At 38.7% G+C, this 23675-nt stretch overlaps 2 protein-coding genes across 41 annotated transcripts in view; both read right to left on the bottom strand.

Annotated features, from left to right (window-relative positions):
• Nucleotides 1-581: 581 nt before the first annotated feature.
• On the bottom strand, nt 582-18851 carry ubp1 (upstream binding protein 1). 3 transcript variants are annotated; one of them, XM_065291062.2, is made up of 17 exons: nt 18700-18851; nt 9287-9438; nt 9129-9202; nt 8402-8507; nt 8183-8289; nt 6587-6739; nt 6192-6302; nt 5991-6104; nt 5777-5883; nt 5233-5287; nt 4949-5042; nt 4667-4757; nt 4459-4580; nt 4337-4360; nt 2847-2989; nt 2388-2439; nt 582-2299 (listed from the first exon to the last, which is right to left on the bottom strand). In XM_065291062.2, exons 1-17 carry the CDS (start codon nt 18768-18770, stop codon nt 2262-2264), a joined length of 1614 nt encoding a protein of 537 aa, XP_065147134.1. In that variant the 5' UTR covers nt 18771-18851; the 3' UTR covers nt 582-2261. The 3 variants fall into 3 exon arrangements, with proteins under 3 accessions (XP_065147134.1, XP_065147132.1, XP_065147133.1); XM_065291060.2 differs by lacking the exon at nt 18700-18851 and adding an exon at nt 16122-16958 and having other exon boundaries at nt 583-2299; XM_065291061.2 differs by lacking the exons at nt 4337-4360; nt 18700-18851 and adding an exon at nt 16122-16958 and having other exon boundaries at nt 583-2299.
• A 3107-nt stretch (nt 18852-21958) lies between these two features.
• Nucleotides 21959-23675, bottom strand: part of clasp2 (cytoplasmic linker associated protein 2) — a 55566-nt gene continuing 53849 nt past the window's right edge. For all 38 annotated transcript variants that reach the window (XM_065291176.2, XM_065291202.2, XM_065291078.2 and 35 more), the window contains 3 exons: nt 23421-23627; nt 23145-23261; nt 21959-23063 (listed from right to left, as the gene is read on the bottom strand). In XM_065291176.2, the coding sequence (XP_065147248.1) occupies nt 22974-23063; nt 23145-23261; nt 23421-23627 (414 nt within the window). In that variant the 3' untranslated portion in view covers nt 21959-22973. The remainder of the gene's footprint in view (nt 23064-23144; nt 23262-23420; nt 23628-23675) is intronic.

The raw sequence follows: 23675 nt of genomic DNA on the forward strand, positions 1-23675 counted from the left end.
TATGTACAAATTTATTTCATGAGATTTTCTGTGAGGTTTTTTAATCGATAAACATATGAACGTAATATTATATAATTATATAATATAACATTTTTTAGAGGTTATTACTACCGTATTAACCATACTTCCATATTTAAATGTGTAATCTAATTGAGATTTTACAGCTTTGTGTGATGTCAAATTCCAAGAGAGTTTTAAAGTGCTAAACATGCAAATATGCCGCTGGTTTAATTTTCCTAACTTTCATGTGGCGCCACAAGAACCGACAAGCGGATGTCATCAAAACACCGCGAGAGCGATTCAAGAAATCCCACGGAGAAGTCTGCTGTCTAAACGCTCTCGCGGTACTGTGATGTCATCCGCCTGTCATTTCTAGCGGCGCCGCATGAAGTCGAATAAGCCAAAAATCTTTGATGGATTCAATTGAGCTTTAGCTTATGCCGATACTGTGACTTAAATAGATGCATATGACATGATTTAAATTTTTCCATTTAGGAGACAAACTGATTTATTAAATGTTTATTTGTTCACCAGAATCAAATATGACTTTTTGGTCACTCATCTCCAGTAAATACATGAGACATTTTATATGAAAATTATTTTTATTTCTGGTACAGGCATTAAATATTTACATCTCGACACCCCCATGTAAGAGAGGCTTCTTTAGACCGACAGTGACCTGGGGACACCATGAACGGTAACACAGAAATGCACAGGACTGTGATCCAGAGCATTTGATCCGTGTTTATACTTTGATCATTTCTTAACCTGAAATTTTTGTGTACACCAAAATTCTAAGCTTCCAACGACGGCAAGGTATCCAATGATGTGACTTTGTGGTTTCAGTTCAGTGCAAACTTGGTCATTTTTTATTTTTAAGAATTGAGAGGAGTCAACATTCTTCAGCCATGCTCCTCTATGAAGTGGCAAATATAAGCACAGTACATGCCAAAGCACAGCTGCCCAATACATAACTACTGAGAGGACCTACTAAGACAGTCTCCATTCAAGGAGAAAGAAACACAGAACAATTAAAAAGCTACGAAGAAACCATGCCCTGATTGGTTGGAGGTATAACTGAAGCGGCTGGCGGTTCAACCGAGCAAGCAACAGTCCTATGTTCTGTGTCCTATCCAACAGTCCTGTGTCCTATCCTAAACCAGAATGATAAAAGAAAGCAAAGGCGTTATGGGTAATATAATTTAAGGAGGTTCGTGATTGTGCTTGCTTACCATATCAATAATCTGTGCCAGGAGCACCTATAGAGGACATTTAAAAGTTACCAGGCACAGAGAATATGAAGCACAACACTAACACAAATCTAAAAATCATAGACTCCCACTGTTTATTCATAAGAGAGTGGGGTCCATTATAAACCAGCTCACTCAATAGATGCTTAATTTAATCTAAGTAAAAAGCAAATAATAAAAATCTCAACAAACTGTGGTTTTAACAAAAACAGTTGGTACCAAATGTGGTCTTGATGTAGGAATTAGTAAACAATATCAGCACTGACATCATCTAAAAAAAAGGATACAGCCTAAACTTAAGTCTTACAGCCTCACATTAGCTGCACGCCATTGTACTCAAGGAAATCAGTTTATCCAGACATAAAGACGTCCTGCGCATGCCTCAGTCAGGACATTATTCCCCACATTTGAAAAAGAGATCATTATAATCATCATCATCATCATCATCATCATCATCTAACAAACAGGTGCAATGGTGACTATACAAACTGTCTGTGGGCCAGTCCATATTGGCAGGCAGAGAAACATCGACAAGTACAGACAAAGGCGAACAAACTCAAGTAAGTACTGTATGTTCACAACTTGCAAAGTGAGGAGTCTGATTGTTGACTGCTTTGCCCCAGATCTGAGGTACAGTCATATCAGAACCTTTCACCAAACCCATGCTGTTAATAGTAATAGTGGTCACGATTCTCCGCTTCCTTGCGGTTTCTGCCAACCTCCATCCCTCCCCAATCGACCTTACACATACTTAAAAGTCCACCGCATACACACACACTGGCATCGATTTAAGTGTTTTCAATATGAAACAATTTACACACTAAAGTCAGATTCTAACAGTTAGGAGGCCCTGCCCGACCCCGGCTCTCTCTCTCTCTCCAACGTCTGAGAAGTGAAGAACGAGAGAGATTAAGCGAGGAGAAGGATGGAGGGAACATTTTCAATGCTCAAGAGTGGCAGTATGGAGCCTGATGATGTCATCATATTCCTGTGGTGCGCCTTTAGGCATCTCTACTTCAGGACGAGGTGAAATCCATCACATGTGTCATCTGAGGGAAAACAGAGAAAGCGAAAAATATCAAAGGAAGTGAAAAGGAGACAAATGTTGAGTTTTTTTATTACAACACAGTCTTTTACCTTGTATTGTGCTGACAATGAAACTGCTTTCATCGGGAAGGTTATAAACCATCTAAAAGCAAAGAAAGATTGTGCTTACAATATATTTTCCGTAAAACAATGTTAAAATGAGATGTCCATGTAGTGTACATAGGATGCAGTGTATATGCAGCGGTTACAGCATCTGTGCATTCGGTTTCAACAGTTTATAATATTAATAAAACATTTAACAGGACAAATAAGCCACATGATGCTCATATCCAGTATGACCCCCGGTTTTTTTGGCACAAGGGGTAATAGAAGTGACAAGTGTGTACAACGGAGTGTATGTAATCTGTAACTTTATGCAAAAACGTATTCAAATGAGCAACTGTGGTTGGCCACCTGATAACAATGGAGGAAAAGAATAAGATTGTTTCTGGATGCTTTGAGTTTAGTGTATGAATTTTGAACAGGTCAGAGGTTAGTCTGTGTGTTTACCTGGTCACTGAGAAGTATGTGTATCCCAGTAGGCCCCTGTTTGTAGACTTGGTTAATGTGGGACAATGGCAGGGCCAAGACACTGGAGATTTTTCTGGTAAGCTCACAAGCGGTCATCTCTTCAAGGTAAAGAGCGTGGTAAACTAAACACAAACAGACATCTAACGTTATGACAAAAATCTGACACCGCAAGGATCACACAACTTTTTGAGTATTGCTACCTATCCAAATAGCTTTTGTTTAAAAATAGTGTTTTTTTGCATACACTTTGTTACAGGCATAGTAAGTCTATTTTATGTACAATTATGTACCCTTTGGAAAACCATTATAAACCCTTGTGGGTTGTTCAAATTTGCTACCCTTTCGGGTTGTTTGGGGCCAAACAAGCCACTAAATTAAACGGCTTTAAAAAATTTAATAAATCAAATGTTTACAAAAATGACATTATTTTAACACTTTTTAATTGCCAAGTTCATAAGTGATGTCACTGATTTGGGGAAAAAACACAAAATGACTGATTTTCAAAATATAAAGTGATTGTGGACTAGATTTTTTAAACCCTTTTCACAGTCTTGGGCATGTCAAAAATTTGTAAAAACAATTATTTTTTTTCAATTTTAGTTTTTGTGCAACATCAGATTTTATTTTTTTTCTCCCGAATTAGTTGTTTGTGGCTTTTTTGCCCCATTGACTTTCATTATAACAACATTTTTTTTATTGCAAAGCCATGACATTATATAGTAATGCTTTCTTGATTGTTTGTGTTTTTTCCTTTAGCTAAGAGGTAAAATTTGTCATTTTTACTGTTGATCATCATGTGGCACCATTAACCCTTTATTTCTGGCTTGTGCATTAAGTTATGTGCAGTATAACAGCATATTATTGTGTGTGTATGTGTCTGTGCGTGTGTGAAAAAAGGCCAAGATTAAAAAGGTTAAAAAAACTTTTTATATTGAAACTTTTTGCGTGCTTTTCCCCCAAGTCCGTGACATCACTTATGAACTTGGCAATAAAAGTTAAAATCTTGGAATTTTGTAAACATGTGGTAGTTTTGATTTATGAAATAAATTAATTGATAAATTTTTACAGCAGTTTAATTTAGTGCCTTTTTGGCCACGAACCACCCTTAAGGGTAGTAAATTTGCTCATGGCGTTTTTGAAAAATTTCAAAGCATTTTCTCAAAATTTGTGTCAATATAAGATTTGTAATCAAAAATCATTCCATTTGCTGACACACAGAGAAAGTTGTGGCCAAAGTAAGACTAAAAAAAAAATGGACTCAATTTAATTGCGGAATATTTAAGAACAAGACTCACATTAATACCAAACACAATGCTTATAAATAAATAAAATGCTAATATAATTCCAACTGAGAGTGACCCCAAAAACCATTCAGCTACCTATAAACGTTCACTTCCACGGACAAAAAAATTAAGTAATCAAACCCTACATCACTATAACATTGTACATTAGAGGAGCTGCTGACTCACTGGTGTCAGCTTTACTTGTTGAATCTGTAACACAATGAAACATTATGATGTTTACTTCTTTATTTCACTTTGTACTTCACTGTCTGGTATCGTAGTAATGTATGTGATTGAGATTTATATACCATGTATGGACGTGGATCTGCTCTGTTCTCCGTTCTTGCTGTGTCCACGTTTTTCTAGTAGAGGGCTCTCGTTTGAAGAAGCCTCCATGGAGACGTAGACCGTGAGTCTGGGACGCACTGCTCTGTACATGCATACACAAATATTTGGTTTGCTCACTCTCACAATTTCAATATAGCACAGTATTTATCATCACTATTTTACCCGTACCTTGATTTTAGTGCATTATAGAGTCGGATTCCATCAGCTGCACCACAAATTTGGACTAAATCCTCACGAGTTAATTTCAGTAGATCAGAACCTGAGCCCAGACAAAATCACATCAAATCTGTCACATTATTCAACGCTTTACTTTATATATTTCATTTATTGACTTGGCAGACAGTTTTAATCTAAGAAAAGAGGGTGCATTGCAAAGGTATACATTTTCTTTCAGCATGCGTTTATGTTGTGTGTCTGGAGTTCATATAAACTTGATACTTGTGTTATTACCTGAGAAATGAGTGAAAGTACGACTGTATGAGTTGAATCTATTCATAAGAAGCCACTTCTGTGTCTCTTGTATAGAGGCTGTAGGACTCAAAGACTGCGGAAAGAATTGAAACCAAACATGTTCAGAGGCTGTAATTAAGTGCAATAAACAATATCTATCTATCTATCTATCTATCTATCTATCTATCTATCTATCTATCTATCTATCTATCTATCTATCTATCTATCTATCTATCTATCTATCTATCCATTTATCCATCTATCTTATAGAAAGATGTACAAACCTCCGTAGACACGAGGATACCTGGGTCCACCTGGTGGTTAGGTGATGATGATTCACTAAAAGCAAAAGTCATAACATAAGACAATGCATATTTGTGAGTGTGACAATGGACCACAAAACGTATGTCGTATGTAGCATGGGTATATTTGTAGAAAAAGCTAAATTATCTATTTTTCTTTTATGCCAAAAACATTAGTATATTATATAAAGATCGTGTTACATTAAGATATTATATTTTGTATATTTCTGTTAGTGGACACATCAAAATTGGCCAGAAACTGCCTATACACATTAAAGTTTTTTTTTTATGTATTACCTTACAATTTCCCCCATTCAGTCAACAACGTCATTACAATAGTAAGCCAGTAGAGAGCGCTAAAAAAACCTTTTAATTAGTAACATGCATCGATAAGGATTTAATTTGGACTTTGAACTTTAAATGCGATCTTCTCAATTTTAAAAAATGTACCCTTACGACTGGTTTTGTGGTCCATGACACATTTGTGGTTTAAGACGCAAAAAAGCTTGAATGATGTATGTGTCACCTGTCAGGTACTGTGCTGCCAGAGCTGTAGGTGTTTGGGCTGGAGGTGAAGGTCGGAGTAGCTGCTGTATTTGGGTTGACGTATGCATTTTCCGGCCACGGAGAACACTGACAGACAGAGATAAATGAGATGAAGTAAATGTCAGAAAAAACCCAGAAACGAAGGAGAAAGAAAGCAAATATGGCCGACAGAGCAAAGGTGATTGGGCGCTTACACTTCCCCTCTTGCTTTTGGCAATGGAATCTCCACAATCTGCAGGAAGAGTCCGCTTGCTCGATTTCTTGAGCTCATGTTCCACAGCCTCCTCGATCACGGGCTCTAACCGAGTCTGCACACATATACAGAGCCCAGTGAAAAGATTAGGCATTTACACACACATTTCATTGAATTTTATGGCTGGGTTCAGTATTCCTGCCTCTGATAAAATGGTGGTGTCATACGAAGGCTGATATTTCTCTTTCTCTTGTGGAGTCCGTTTTTCCATCTTCTCTCTGTCCGTTTTCTGTTTTCTGTCTGCTCCCTTTGGCTATCAAAAAAATACAAGACATACTTTATTGTAACTTTAATGTGTGAAGCTATTTTTTACGTTATTGAAGAGAACGGCTGCATTACGTAAAACAATAGCCCAAAACACAATGGTGAAATAGCTATTAGACATCAGCGAAAAGGAAAGTTAATCTGTTAAACTGTACATCATCAAACCAGCTGCCTATATAAGATCAGTTTTGAGTTCATGCATATAAGAGGAGGAAACGTAGATCCAAAATTCTCACATTTCAAGCATAAAGCATAGATTGAAGTGTGTGATACCTTAAAGACTTTGATCTGGCAGCTGGCCGAGTGCAGGTGCTCGGTGTACTCCCCATTTTCTGTTTGTTTAAAGGTGTCTATCTGGATTCGGAAAGGAACTCCTTTTTCTCCACCGTGTTTCCGTGGGGTGAACTCTGTACTGATGCAATGAACCTTCAATGGGGGAAGGAAGGAAAGAAGTCACACTAATGGCCCCCAGTTGTTGTCAAATGATGTTTGGCCGGCATTATGTCATTTTTGCACAGACTGGGATGTGAGCAAATATGGTTTTAATAACTAAAATGATTTTCACATGTTTAAAACTGATCTGAGTCTAAAGATAATGTCAAGGAGTCACTGGCCCAAATCACAGCCCCTTTTGACACAGTCTCTGAGTTGTCTGAGATTACGATAACGTCTTGCTGTTTTGGCATGTCATTTGCATAGCTCTTCGAATGGTAGATGAGTAATGGCAAGTGATGAAAACAGAGAATATCAGATAGCTGAGATCTTAATCAACTTTTTATAAAGAAATGAAACTGGATGAAATGTCTGATATAATCATCAGTAAGTCAAGCCAAGTACATACAAAAACTCACACAGGCTATGTTTACATTACAAAATTTTGTCAATCCGACTGTATTTAATACAATTGAAGGTTACGATGATGCTGTTTACATTCACCCTAAACATTGCAATCTGATTAAAATGTTTGTTTACATGTACATCCTATAGAATCCAAACCAAAAGTCTGGGCAAGCGCACAGCCAGGGTTGCCAGATACGCATATCAAAACCATCCGAATGGACATTCAAAACTAGCCCAATGACTGTACACAGCCCAAATATCAACAACTAATCAACAAAATCATTTAATCTTTAACCAGCAGAAAAGAAACAACTGGTGGAAACATTTAAATAGTAGCCCAAATCGAAACTCGAAAAAAGCAGAGGACTGAGCAATGCTAAGGCTGCGGACAGCATCTCTCATCGAGTAAATGCTTATCTCTGGAAAAAAGTCAAAATTGAGTTGGAGAAAGTTCTTTTTAACAAATTTTCAGATATAGGTAATGAACACCCATTTCAAAAAGCACAACGCTTTTTTATTGCTTTAAGTAGCCTAATATTTTAAAGTACACATAAACGCTGCAGAATGTACAGTGGAGAAACATCCTCGATAAAATAAGATAAATGAAAATGTCAACACCGGTGACTGACTGCTGTCAGAAAATTTCATATAATCAATACAAGTGGTGGCACTGGGCAAATTCATTGACTGAGGAACAGATAGCGTTATGTCATTTACAGTCTTCATTAAATACTCTTGTACCCGTGCTGTCACTGCAAACTAATGTTGTAAATACTCGTTGACATTATGGTTTTTAAAGTGAAAGAAAAGATTACAACCTTGGTATTAAAACCTCACATAAACTGAGTGAGACCATGTCAAAGATTTAAATCAATGACTTTGATGCTCCTTATCTCATGATTAGATTATAAAAACTTCAACCTGGATTTCACAGACAAAGTCACATTTTCTTAATTCAATTCTGTGAGTCAGAAAGAATATAAAGCATAAATCTAAAGAGAAAGCTATCATGCTTATGTTCACGTGTACCTGTACAAACACAGACGCTCGCTTGGAGAGATCCCACAGGAACTCCGCAGAATTTAGCTGGGAGGAGTATGTTCGGGGCTCAGTGATGCCAACTGACATGGGGATATCTGTAACAAACACATGATGCACAGTAAGGCGTCACATTCATGTGATCACATAACCATGAGCGAATCCAAAATTTGGCCCCAAATACCACGTGATCTCACAGCATGACCTCACCAATGTCAAGGAGGCGGTCACCAGGCCGATTCCATTTCCAGCCCTCCAGCTGCTGATGCTCCATGTACTGCAGCCTTCGGTCATGGAAAACCACTCTAACTATACTCTACAATCCACCACACACCAAAAACACACAAAATATTAGAACAAACACCACTCTTAAATAGCAACGCACTTTACCAGTGTTTCCTGCATCGCAAAGAGAGTGTAAAGTAATCTGCCCTGAGTTGCGAGTTCAGAATTGAATGCCTAGGCTGTGCACCAAACAATAACCAAAAATGTGCAGCAAGCAAAAAATCATATTTTGTTTACAGTGTCTGTATAATTTTATGTTCAATAGGCTTTATGCCCAGCTGCACTACTTCCTGAACTTCAGCCAGCTCCTTGTTTGCTGTCTGCCATTATTGGAAAAACTGATTAATCCAGGTGCGTGTGATTATCGTTGTTGTGACTACTGAGGTCAGACACACCTGGATTAATCAGTTTGTCCAATAATGGCAGACAGGAAACAAGGAGCTGGCTGAAGTTCAGGAAGTAGTGCAGCTGGGCATAAAGCCTATTAGGACTGCAAACTCACCACCTGGGTTAAACATCATTTCTTGTGGCTCGGCTCCATAGATTCAGTAACGTCACAGAGCTGGCACTAAACAGTGGTGCTGGAGACACCTCCGCATTCAAAACCCCAAATGCATTACACTGGTAAATACACACACACACAATCTCTCACCTTCACTGTCTTGTTGAGTTCTGGCATTTCTCCTATCTTCCTGTTATCAAGCAACCGGATCTCATAAGACTGGCCTACAGGGAAATAGGGGGAAATGTGTAAACTTACCCAGTTTATAGAGAAAGAGAGAAACGGAGAGAAAAGAATAGAAACAATACCTTGGTTTAGGTAGGTGAGCGTCTCCTCGTGCAGTTTAACAGCAGGGGATGTGGCGGCACATAGCACGTACTGAAACGGAGGATTCTTGGTGTCGGACTCCACAGGTACACTAACATCTTCCTGCTTAAATATGGGCAGAGCCAAAACATCACTGCAACAGACAGACAGAGAAAACAGATGTTATGAAACACTGAATTGCTATGTTACTTGAGAACTACAGACCCCCCCCTTGCAGTCAGGATTGAAATGGTTGTCATAGCAACCACCTGCCGCTCACACCTCTATACCTCTGAAAAAATAAATCACCTCACATGAAGCGTCCGAAATCCTTACTTCCATACTATATTATAGTTATAATCTGTATGCAAGGCGAGTAATATGTCCGAATTTATAGCATTCGAATAACTCTAAAAGTACCCAGATGACCGGCTTTAAAAAAAATTTTTATTGTGCACCGATAAAATTAGTATTGTAATAAAAAATGCTGGAAATCCATGAACTGGGTCGCTCCATGTGATTCTGGTAGTAAGAATTGTCCCTCGTGATTTAATTGTACTTGTTAAACAATGCATAAGTAATGGTCGCATTTGTTCTGATTATGTCACAGGACATATAGGTCACATGGCATAATGAATGCAGCACGTCCTAAACGTATTATTTACACATACTACACAGACTGTATCGTTTTAACGATAAAGCAGTACGTACTTCATCGATAGTCTCTCTTTTAAACATCCAAACCTGAAACTGGCGATGGGCGAAAAACTTAAAATTTGATATCCTGTTGGGCTGTGTATCTCACAAGTTGTGATGGAATATGTTGTGATAGTGTAGAGCGAGGTGATATATTGAGACATTTCCATCACTTTAGGAAAGCGGTCATTAGAGGATTAGTCCATTTTCTTAAAAGAAAAATCTAGATAATCTACTCACCACCATGTCATCCAAAATGTTGATGTCTTTCTTTATTCAGTCGAGAAGAAATTATGTTTTTTGAGGAAAACATTGCAGGATTTTTCTAATTTAATGGACTTTAATAGAGCCCATCATTTAATACTTAACTCAACACTTAACGTTTTTTTTCAACGGAGTTTCAAAAGACTCTAAACAATCCCAAACAAGGCATAAGGGTCTTATCTAGCAAAACGATTGTCATTTTTGACAATAAAAACAACAAATATACACTTTTAAACCACAACTTCTCGCCATGTAGATCCGGTCGTGATGCGCCAGCTGACCCCACGCAATACGTCATGACGTCAAGAGGTCACAGAGGACGAACGCGAAACTATGCCCCAGTGTTTACAAGTGTGTTGAAAGAGGACCGTTCCTACGTTGTTGTATGTCAACTGATACTAATTAATGTCTTTGTGGCAGTTTATTGTTTAAAATGGTCCGCAAGTGTGCGTTTTATATATGTAACACGTGACCTCCCTACGTCACAACGCATTTACGTTAGGTCACGCTGGACCGGACCTACACGAAAAGTTGTGGTTAAAAGTACATATTTTTTATTTTTCCTGTCAAAAATGACAATTGTATTGCTAGATAAGACCCTTATACCTCGTTTGGGATCGTTTATATCCTTTGAAACTCCGTTGAAAAAAACTGTTAAGTGTTGAGTTAAGTATTAAATGTTGGGCTCTATTAAAGTCCATTAAAATGAGAAAAATCTTGCAATGTTTTCCTCAAAAAACATAATTTCTTCTGGACTGAACAAAGAAAGACATCAACATTTTGGATGACATGGTGGTGAGTAAATTATCTGGATTTTTCTTTTAAGAAAATTGAATATTCCTTTAAGAACACGCAACCACATGCAAACCTTAGCAAAAAATGTGTGGTGCGCCCCATGCTAGTACTTTCTGTCACCGTTTAAGTTCAGAGATAAGAAGAATGCTATCTAGTGGTCGAGATGTAAATACAACTGCAATGAATCTTGTATGATTAAAATTTGAAAATATCAATATTTTTAAGATTTTGCAAATTTGTGCAGTATTGCACAACTAAATATCATGATACTCATATTTTCTTGAACTGCTAATATCTTGATACTTTATGACAAAGTTCAAAATATATTTGATGTTTTTGCTTATGCAGTTGAATAATTAAAGTGCTTTTCTTAAAAAAAGCAAGATTTGGATAAAACATTCAAAATGTTTAGTTAAAATCACAGATTTAAATTTAGACCACTATTTTATTACACAACTTAAATGCATTTAAATGCTGCTTGAGGTAAGGAAAGAGATTAAAAGTTGTTGTGCAATGACCCTACATCAAGATTATCTTCTTGCATATCTTGCAAATTATATTACTATATTTTGTTAAGCATCCGTCCTCTGAAAACCAAACCAAATCATCCCAATATTATCATATTAATGAGGAGTTACATTTTGCATTACTCGTGAGACATAAAGAGGGGTGATATAATATTCGACATTATGCTCAGCCCTACCACAAACATGCAAAGAACACACTGTTCTCATCAGATTACTGGGACATACAAGATAAGTGAAACAGAAAAGGTCATGAATTTTGGAATATAAAACATTCATTTGAATTGGCAAGTGTATTGCTGTAGATGCATTTGTAACACTTCCGGTTATTTATTTAATCGCCATTACACGCATATAGGCCCTATCAGACTGGTGCAGTCACAGCAAATAACGCAGAGTCAGTAGTCTGGCAGTCGGCTTGATGTGACAAGATGTGACGTTTGACCATGACGTGTCGCCCCGGCAATCTGTAACAGCTTTCTGAAACTCGAGCAGCTCCGCTGTAACATTCCGTTCCACAGCTGCTCATTCCTCAGACAGAGACGATCGCAAGTTAGATTATTTGTGCATCACACCCTCGTTCACCTACAGTGCTACACGAAAACACCACATTAGCACATCATCACAACAGACTTACAGACACAGTGGGAAACATGATAAGAGTATCTCTATGCTAACCTGGGGTGACCCCGTTTAGAGAGGACAGGCAAACCCAGTAGCAGTCTTGCAACTGAGGCTGTGCACTAGAACAGCTTGAACCGTTCCTGTCACTGTTCTGTATGAGTCTAATGGCCAATGCAACCCAAAGAAACATAAACAATACTTGAGTACGAACGCTGCATAATCCCTTTGGGAGACAGTGGCAACTGCAGAGCTGCAGGGTGCTGGAAAAGTAACAAGTAACTTGATAGAACAGGTGGAGAGCATGTTAACCGCTCCACTCTTAAACTCACACCACAGCGTTCCCACCACTAACCACACTCCTATAGAACGTAAACGCCTACCTCATCACGACTCTCTCGCAGAGTATATCAAACATATGCATATAGCATACTTGTAGAATGAAAGAGCAGAAATCTAGAAAAAAGCTGATGCGGAGCTTTCCACCATAAAGACCTAAAGACTGCTAGAGTAACCATATCATGAAACCTACCCTTGGATGCATAACATGGATTCCCTACCACGCACTCACCAGGTTTCAGACTGCTTCTGGACAAACGGAAATATAAAACAACTGCTGAACAATGGGAAAAGCTACATACAGTATGGGGCGGTTCCCAGAAAGGGCTTATTTTAGTCGCTTTCCATTGCATAGTACCCCACGGTTTAGATCGGGTCAGCTCACCTCACTTTGACTTGGTTAGCTTTTCCATTGAGTTTAGTAACAATTCGGAGTGGGAGGGATTATAGGCGTTTCGTTATATTTGCACTGCCTACTGCTGTGACATCAGACAAGTAAGAGCGTTGTTGGAATGCTATTAATCCCCATACATTCATTTATTTCTCAGTCTGCCACTGAATAAAAACTGACCACCACAAATAGATGTTTGCACATCACGTTTATCACTACCTCTGTCTTATATGACAGTTTCTATACAAACACCCATGGCATCAGTCAACGCGCTCCACTGAGCCTCATTTAAGTTGCATTTAAGCATATATGCGGACGTGCGCGTTGCGAATGTGCTGCCACAAACTGCAAGTCTAGAAAAAACTGGTATGGTGTTCCTGATTCTCAACCTGTGGATGTTTTCATCACTAAAAGGATGTTTGTGAACTTACAGCAAAGCACAGATGACAACAGGTTTACTCGAGACAGTGAAAGCTAAAAACAAAGGTAAAGCTTATCTTTACATTATAAGGGATGACGCTGAAAGTGACGATTCTCTCAGATGTATCAGTCTACAGTTTTTCACATGACGTTTTGGGATCAGCGTGAGTTGCTTGGAACCCCAAGCAGTAGCCTACTACGTACTGCACCCAGTGGAAAAGCCCCCAAAAGTAAGCTGACCCAAACCAAACCGTGGGGTACCATGCAATGGAAAAGTGAAATAAAATGCATGTTTGAGGTGCCTTAATTTAAAAACATCTTGCATTGACATACCTTAACATATATCAGTGTCACTGATTTGCCTCAAGATACATACCAGTATTGTTTTGTGTAAAGTATGTCTGTAAAAACTACTTAAATGTCCTAATATCATCTATTAGTCTTGGAAACTGACCATACAGTTTAAAATTGCATTATTATGCTAAATCCATTTTTACAAGGTGTTTGGAAATAAATGTGTGTTGGCAGTGTGTGAACACAACAACCTTACTATGAAAAAAAATCAACCCTCTCCTTTTTTAATCCCCATTAAAGGAACAGTGTGTAGGATTGTGATCAAAACTGGTATTGCAATAACAAAACTTGTGGCTAAAACTGGTACTGCAATCACACAACTCGTGGCCAATACACAACATGACAACATAAACATCAGTTAAGGGCTGCAACTCCACTTTTTAAATGACAATATCCTGGCCAGACCACTGTTGTCAATGATAAGTATTTGAAATGAAAATGATTTCTTAATGTCTAGTGACATATCAGTACCATTTTATGATTAATTGATATACATTTCTTACTTACTGTTCCTTTAAATCAAAGCAGTCTCAATAAACATGTCATTTTGATTCTCTTGTTAAATGCATACAGCAAACATCTCCTCACTATCTGCTTGCTGCCTGTCCGCTGATCAAACTGTAAAAAAAATGCGATCTCTGTAGACAGCCCAGCCTCCACAAGCGGCAATAAAAACACAGTGGCCAAACCTACAAACAGAAACCATAACAAAGTATTCCAGCCTATAAACGACAAGAAGGATTTGGGGGTGGGTGTTGGGCGCGTTCATGAAAGCACGGAAGGGAGGGGGAGGAGTTAGCTATGCTCTGTCTGTTTGAAAACAATTCAAACGTCAACAAAAACTAACGTCTCGCAGATTCGCTTAGAACGCCTTTAATGTGATGTCACACTACTAAAGCCCCGCCCACAGCCACTGACTGTCTGGTTAACGTTACCCAAAAGCTTTTCCAAATGTTGGTTAGCACGTGGGTGCTCCGGGACTCGGCTCAAGTACCAACCGAAATGGCCAACGCGTATGCTCAATTGCTTCACATTTACCTCACATTTTGCATCTAAAATCACACCGAAAACGTGACCGTGCCGCTTTGTGGGCGTGTCCGCTTTCTGTTCTGAAACCACGCCCATTTGCGGGAAAGCTGCCTACTCTCTCAACTTTCAAATACAACTACAACTGAATGGATGGATGCTCACGATTGTGTTAGGGGTGGTGCCATGCACGGTGGCTACGGTGCGTCATAGAGCCACCCCTTTTAAACCCGCCCAAATAATCCTGAACTCAGAAATAAGGAAAAAACGCTTGGTGTAACTCCACAATTCAGTACGTCTTTGTAACGCGTTTCAGCAATATCTTTTTTAACATTTATAATGTGTTTAGGAACAATTGTCGGAAATGACTTTAACCGGTCTTTAAATGGCCAAACTGTTAGTGCGATTGGTTGATCCAGTGAGCTGGAAAGGACGCTCAAATAGAGCAATGTTTTAATGGTTTATCCTTGTCAGAAAGTATCAAACTATAAATTGCTAACTGATAAGTATATACATAGCCTAGGGTTCATTCGGGTAAATTGGGCCACTTTAAACAATCATTTCGATATCCAAGTGTCCCAATTTAACTGAAGTTAACTTATATTTATGTGTGCTGAAAGTATTTTAACATGGAAGAAACTTCACACCTCACTTAAATTTGCTTATTTTAAATGTACATAGCAAAACCTAAAATATGTGGACCATACCCTCCAAAATTTCAACAGCTTAGTTTCAGAGTATGCCGAAAAGTACAGTGACGTCATGATGGACCATACAGTTTGCTTCTATGCGCAGTATCATATGACGTAATGGAGGTTAACGTTTAACAGCTTAACGAGTTATTGACAAAATATTTTTATGCCTCAGTTTATAAAAAATGCGAAAAAAGACGCAAAATGTATTATTTTCAACCTGTTATCATTACTACTTTCTTATATAACACTTGATTAGCTACCAACACCCTATTCCAGGAAGTAACGTTACATCAAATGTGGCTGTTATCTTTTTTTAGTATAGTTACTTGAAATGTTTGTTAAAAAAACTAATTAATACCCTAGACAATTTATAACAATTATATGCCCTTAATAGTGCTCACTATGCTTAGAGATTATCAATAATATGCAACTCGTTGCCTATTGTTTTGAGCTAGCTATAGCCACTAATCTACAGCCATATTTAAACCAGCCGACGACGACAACAACGTCGCAAAGAAACGACTGGTCAATAATGGACTAAAGGCTCAAAATGTATGAAACCTCTTAGCAAAATCGTCTGGTATTTTGAGCTTTGCTCAAACAAAAACTGAGGGCAAGACAGCTAGCCAACTAGCTTGCCATCATAGGTGTACCACTGTTTAGGCTTGGAGGCTCATGGAAAGCTGCTGATCAATTTGCATGCTGCTCTAACCTCATGCTGTACGCGCCAGCCCCGAGCTCTTGGCCGATGCCAGATAAACTGGCATCAAAGTCGTGCACAAGACCAGACTCGATGGTAGCATCGTCCATCTTCAGCACCCACGCCATGGCGCCCAGTTCCTTCTCCTCCGACTCTAACCGGAGGGCCGCCAGCTTCTCGTACCGACACCACCTGCGCGGAGCTCGCGTTGCAGCTGACAGACTGCAGGAGTCAGCTAGTCCTACTGGAGCTGGTTAGGTGGACACCCACAGAAGGCTAACTGATGAAAACAAGACAAATGGCTCGAGCCCTGACTGCCGCGTGCCTCGCCATTGCTTCGGTTTCACAGGAACACGGGCGAGAAATTTCAGTGTCGGGATGAGTTGAGGCGCCGTGAAGTAAACTCACTCCTCGCCTTTGTGTTCATCAACACTGAACGATTTCCGTTTCCAACTGCCGTTTTGTAATCCAGGGGAAACCTTGCGTCTTATTCCCCGTTCTGCTTTAGCACATCATATCTGTATGCGATCTTCCATTATATAAAAGCAGGGTGGGGGGACGCTGTTGACAGTCACCGCATTCACACGCAACGTCCGCCCAAGTAATTGGGCTGGCAGACCTCGTTCGCTTTGATCTCAGCTGCTGCAGTAATCCTAAACACAGTAAGGGGTCTTTGTGTAACGTATCCTCCGAAAGCGCTCGCCTGATTTCATCGTGCCGAGTGCGTGGTTAGGCTGACACGTCGGGAATTTCATAAGGGGCTAAAGATCACAAAACAAACACAACCCTCTGCCTACCACCATTCAAGCCAGCTAGATATCCACAGCCACAGGAAAGAGATCCGGTCGGGATTCTGACAACCAATCACATTGCTCTTCTCAAAGAAACGGAACTTCGCTCAGCCTATAGGCTTACAAATGTGTGTCGTCATCGTATCTCTGGCTAAAGGGATTCAAAATTATCCAATTTATTAAAACATTATTCACTCATTGTTTGCTTATATTTTCTTTAAAAAATATATAGCATTTAGGTTTGATTATGATGGACCCCCAATTATAAAGGAAAACAAATAAAGGCATGTTACTCTGCCTACCTAAAAACGTTTTTAAATTAGTTATTTTATAGGAACTTTGTTTCATATGTATATATTATTTTAACCAATGGGTAACCAGCACATTTCTGTTGTCATCAGACAATAACTTTCTGTTCAAAGGAACTGGAACTCATGCAGACAGCCAGGGTAGTAAAGTCCAAAATCCATTAGGACACTGTAAAACAACAAGATAAATTGCTGCATGCTGTGGGTATAATTTTCTATTCTGAAACAAGGTCAAAAACGAAATGATTATACAGGGGTGGCCAAAATTATTAGAATTATTATTATTCCCTCCTAAACATGATTTTATTTCATAATGATGGTTGCTTTGAGCACAACAAATATCAGATGAAGTGAGTCGTAATGTTTTTATCCACTTTTTAACTTTAATATTTGGTTGGTATGTCCACCTTTTGCAGCAATTACAGTGGCACATCTCTTGCATAGTGTCAATATATTTCCTTCAGTATAATTTCATCAGCAATGTTATCCAATGCCTTCTGCATCTCGAGCCAAAGGCTTTCCTTTATATCTACGACGACTGCAGTTTATTTTCCAACTCACCCTTAAATTAGCTTGATGGGGTTGAGATCTGGACCAGTAAGGAAAATGACCTAAATGGCCATTCAGAAATAACAGTTTGTTGGCAGAATCCATTAAGAGTCTGATAAAAATAAATTGCCAATTTACAAAAAAACTGTCAGACGCTCTAGATGGTTTTGCATATCAGAGCTCTTCAAATGTACGTTTCTCTATTTTGAACCTATTTTTGTTAGGACAGGAGGGCATAGCATACGGGCCTACATAATTCTGACCTCCAACATATGCAAAACTGGCTTGGAAATTTTAATTAATTTTTTTAGAACCTCTGGCCTGTGGGAAGAACCAGCATACCAACAAGACCAGCATATGTTATGTTTTGGTGCTGGTTTGCTGGTGACCACCAGCTAAACCAGCACAGTATGGGAATTATGCAGTTTTTTTCAGGTGACTTGTGTATTTAAGAACATTTTTATGCATATCAAACGGTAATTTAAATAATGGATACTTATAGATATATAACTCATTAATGGAAATATTTGTAGCAATTCCTAAAGTTTTAGTGGAGTTGCAACCAAACTCGGTTACTTATGGCCAAATTAAGCCATCAAAGGTCCACATATGGTCATTAAATGACATTTTTTTAAAGTGATCTATACATTTTAATGGTTGATCTATTAACTATGTCAAATTAATGTGATTTATGCATTTACTAGCCAACTAGCTTCGCATCAGGTGTATGTCCAACTTGTTTTGACATATCAAATTATTTGACATTATGTTCCTTTTTTGTATTTTACATTTTGTGTTATTCCCTTGGCTTAGCATAACATGACAGTGTGACACTCACGCAACTTATTATTAACCAAATCTCCACAGATTTATCTATCCATGTTACGTAATACCCACGAAATAGCAGCTAACTTACTCAAGTAAAACTGCGCTCGATCTTACCGCGTCTTATTACTGCAGCTGTAGCGCTGTCGAGTCTGAAAGCTTCCCGTATCAAGCTGCCAAAACAGCATTGCATTGCAGTCAACCACTAAATCCAGATCAATGCTTAAAACAGCCAGTGACAGTCACTGGACCTAACTAACATCGAGCTGTGCAGACCTTGTTTGTTCATCAACAATGAACTTCAACCACCGCCACAGCGCGCGCGATCGCCCTCCGTGACGTTACATTATAATTTCAGACAGTTAATCTCCAATATGATCCTGAGGAAAAAACGTGCGTGTATTTGCTTTTAATGTTTCATTCCTGTTAAATAGGCTTTTAGACCAAAGCTACAGAACAACAATTCATTACAAATTGCTGAATTAATACAAGCTGTTGTTCGTGTGTCAATTGTGGACGGTCTCTGCACGAGGGCGCCCCCAGGCATCACGTATGACTAAACCAACCTCAATGGCTCATATGTCATGAATTTTTAAGTTAATACATCAAATCAATTAATATTTCTCCAAATATCCACGCCTCCAAACCATGGAGGATGTTGTTTTGTGAAGTGCTTTTATGACAACCATGCATGAGATTTATTTCATTTTACAGGTATGGACTCAAATTAAGATTTTGTGAATAAAGGTCAAATACAAACATTTAAGTCTTAGATCTTTCTAATGACGCATTGTTTGTTGTGTTAAGTACAATCTTTTACATTAAATAAGTAAACAATGATCAGATGATCCATCTGGAGTTGAAATGTTCACCTATCAGGCATTGCAGCATGTATAAATTATACTGTTACTGTTAATATGACTGTTCTCTTTGTGTTTTTATTTATGCAATTATTTTTGTTATCACTGTTGGTTATTATTTTTGATGTGAAGTTAAGAGCTCATCTTTTCACTTCATGAGATTTGTGTGTAAAGTGTTGAGGTCTCTGTGTGATAAGTGAAATTGATTACTGTGCTTTTTTGGTGTTACTTTTGCGTTGCAAGTAGGTTTCTTTTTGTTATAAAGGCAATATTGCAGTTTTTGTTTTAGTGATGCCTTCTGAAAAATCCAGCTTGGATTTAGCTGGAATTGTTGGTGTATCAAGCTGGTCTAGTTGTGTTAATTGGTCACTTTTTAAGCTGGTTTTAGCTGGTTTGGCTTGAAGAGCAGCTGACACACCAGATTTCCCAGGCTGGGATGATAATCCTAAACCAGATATGGCCACTTTGGACCAACTACAAGCTTATGTTGGTTTTAGCTGGATTTTCAGTAGGGAGGAGAAACGTAGTTTCAAATCAATTGAACCAATCATTTCGAAAAATTATTCACTGTTTCGAAGCATTCGAAACATCTTAATATGGTGCCACCTGTTGGTGAAAATGTTGTTAAGCTTTTTAAACAATAATTGCAAAGGTTTTTCTAAAAATATGTTGTTAAGAAAAATACATTGTTTAACTTAATTATGTAATTATTAAGTAAAACTGACTGTTATCAGTCAGACGGTTAAAGGCGCTCTAAGCGAATTCACGCGTTTTAGACCATAAAACATTTTTTGTTAGATACAGCAAACATCTCCTCCCTATCTGCTTGCTGCCTGTCCGCTGTTCAAACTGTAAAAAACGTGATCTCTGTAGACAGCCCAGCCTCCACAAACTTCAATATAAACACAGTGGCCAAACCTAGCACCACGAAACAAAACAAAGTGTTCCAGCCAATAAACGCCAAGAAGGATTTGGGGGTTGGGTTTGGGTGCGTTCATGAAAGCACGTAAGGGAGGGGGAGGAGTTAACTACGCTCAGTTTGTTTGAAAACACATTTAAAAAATCAACACACAGATTCGCTTAGAATGCCTTTAAGTGTTTTATGAACTTGGAGAATAAAACTGACCCGAGTTCACATAAACCATATTAGACACTGCTCATTTGTGATCAACTCCCCCTAGTGGTGAACCATCAGATTTTCGAAACAGTTATGAAGTAGTGAAGCCTCGTTTGCTAAAATCACATGAAAACACATTCCGAACAACTCGAAACAAAAGATTTGTAAATGTTTAGATTGGGTGTGCCTCACATAGATATGTATAATAAAGGCTAGATGTCTCGCCCGCGCTGCTAGTCAATTGAGTGGAACTTCTGCATTTGGCGGCCATCTTACCACAGGGCGTTCACTCACTCGTAGCATTGAGTTTTAATGGTGCAGGTACTTTTAAATGACCATAACTTGCATAATTTTCTACCGATTTTCAAACGGTTTGGTTTGTTATGTCATGTACACATGACACTGCATACTTATACAAAAAAAAAATCATGAAACATGTTAAAGCATCCAGAATTATAGCCACATTAATAATGTTTGTAAGAAACCAAACCATTTGAAAATCGGTAGAAAATTGAGAAAGTTAAGGTCATTTAAAAGTACTTGCACCATTAAAACTCAAGCTACGAGTGAGCGAGCACCCTGGTAAGATGGCCGCCAGGTAATGATTTAGAGACACTGCCGTAACACATCTAGCCTTTATTATACGTATCTATCTATGGTGCCTCATACCATAGATATGTATAAAGGCTAGATCGCCCTCGCTGCTGGCCAATTGAGTGGAACTTCTGCATTTGGCGGCCATCTTACCACAGGGCGTTCACTTACTCGTAGCATTAGCTTTTTTTTTTTTGCCACAAACTGACTTTATAACAGAAGTCGAGTGTTTTAAATAACCATATGTGAGCTGATGTGGCTTCAGAACGCAAAATAAAATGGAATGAACACTCTTTATGGTATTCTGTAATGTGCCAACTAAATGCTGTTTTGATAAATGTTGCATTATAATAAATATACTGTATTGTTTATTAAAATACCCGACATGACTGTAAAACCCAGATACACCATATAATCCCAATCGCGTTTATTGTCTTCTTGTTTTATTCATCAAAACATCTTTATGTGCATGTTTTAGCCATGGGTTTTAGCAGCAGGGTGGCTATGCCCTTATATGGGCACCATGATGAAACGGATCCAATGTATCAATAAGCAAAGACACAAATCTACAGTATAGTGTGATATAACTTACCAACAGTTTTATAGGGCATTTCATTTAACTTCCACAAAGAAAAAAACAGCACATACTAGTACCTGTTCTGGTAAGGTATTGTGCAAGCAACGCAAAGGTCATGGGTTCAATCCCAGGAACACACTGATAAACATATAGCCCGAATGCATTACAAGTTACTTAGAATAAAAGCATTTACCAAATGCACAAATGTAAGTAAAGATGAGGAGACAGTTTTGTTCATTACTGTACATTGTCTTTATTTTAATTTCATCGTTAGCACAGCTTTAGAAATGCGGCATGGAGAGAGAGACAGATAGAGAGAGAGAGAGAGCTTTTCACAGGGATAAAGGCTGACACTACAGGAAATAAGTGACGAGACAATTGCAGCATTTAAATGCGTAAATACATTTCTACAAATTTTCCATCAGAGAAGAATGACACTATGCTACCTAAAAGAATTCACGCGCCCTCGGGACTTCACAAGATCATCTTGAATATTCCTTTGTTATATATAGATACATATTGCCTACGTGGTGTGGCATCACATCTCGATAACCAAGAATCGTGGGTGACGCATGGGCCGTTAAGCCATGACTGCAACCAGGTAGAAAGGTCGAGTTTAATTCATGACATGCATATAGCCAAGCAAAGTATGCCTTATGATAAAGCAAGCTGGACCAACCGCTCACTGTTATGAACTGATATGACTGTTAATAATCAATAGTGAGCAATTAGGAACGTTAATAACATGTTGCTCAGACCGAGGAGTTCTTAATTTCATTTTAAAAATCGGAGTGTTCCCCAAAGACTCTTTGATAAAAAGAAATTATCTCCAATGTTGTGAATGACACCTTGCCGGACTTCCCTTCACTTCGGTTTTCCACACATTAAATACCACAGCCTTCTCCCAATGCATCTGACACACACACATTTTTGTCACTAACAAGGCAACATAACAACTGTTTTTACATAAGCAGACCACCACCAGCCACAGACGGTGGTCTTTGAGTCTCTGGCATGAACGACTGTGATCTTAGATGGGAGGAAGAGGTTTAGTCCAATGGTCCTCCTCGCAGCATGTCCCACTGGAAGGTGGTGTGGGGCCAGAGGAAGGTGTCCAGCAATGTAGATGCATGCGGCTTTGTGTATTTGTAGGCAAGCGTGTGTGTAGTTGTTTGTGTTAAAAAGCCTGCTAGGGTCCCTCTGCACTAAGAGAGTGCTGTAGTTCTGAATAAAGACGGCAGAGCTACAGATTCTGCCCACCTACGTCTGAAGACTGGTCACTTCCACCAGAGCCGCTCTGAGCTCGCTTTATGTACAAGTTTAACAGTTTTAGCTGGGAAGAAATAGAGAAAAACATGTTAGAACTTTCTTTAATACATCTATATCTATATTCTGAAAAAAAAAAACATCTTACCTTGCTGCCCGACAGCTGGCTTAGATGAGGCTTCAGCTCCTCCCCAATGACAGCATAGACGGCCACCAGGCAAAATACACATGCTTTTCGTACACTACTCTCAGAGTTATCATAACCCTGCAAAGCAAAGTAAGCAATTCATTTAAAATCAGCCTCAATCAGAGAATAAGTCAATGGTTGCATTAGAAAATAACATGATGTTATATATTTGTTGGGTTTACATAATGTAAGCAAACACTATCAAGGTGTTAACAAACATAATAATACAGAAATTACCTGTATAAGCCCAGGGACTATCTCAGGGAGCAATTGATGGAGACCCTCTTTAGGTAGCCGGTCGATGATTTTGTTGAGCATCTTGATGGCAGCCAGGTTGATGGGGTAGTCGGCCGATTGGATGATGGGGCACAACACCTTGACACACTGATCTGGACTTATAGATGTGGCCAACATAGATGCCGCCTCTTCTGCAGCACGCACCACCTGAAGGACAGTTTTAAGGTGTATAGAGTCAGTGGATCAGTGTGTGAA

This window comes from Paramisgurnus dabryanus, chromosome 19 (assembly GCF_030506205.2).
Source record: "Paramisgurnus dabryanus chromosome 19, PD_genome_1.1, whole genome shotgun sequence".
Classification (NCBI taxonomy): Eukaryota; Metazoa; Chordata; class Actinopteri; order Cypriniformes; family Cobitidae; genus Paramisgurnus; species Paramisgurnus dabryanus.

Coding starts and splice junctions, on each gene's coding strand:
- ubp1 (XM_065291060.2), bottom strand. CDS start 16,237: ATGGCGTGGGTGCTGAAGATGGACGATGCTACCATCGAGTCTGGTCTT. Junction 6,105..6,191: donor ACACCACCATTTTATCAGAG/GCAGGAATACTG, acceptor ATATGTGTGCAG/ACTCGGTTAGAGCCCGTGAT. Junction 4,581..4,666: donor TATAATGCACTAAAATCAAG/GTACGGGTAAAA, acceptor ATGCATGTACAG/AGCAGTGCGTCCCAGACTCA.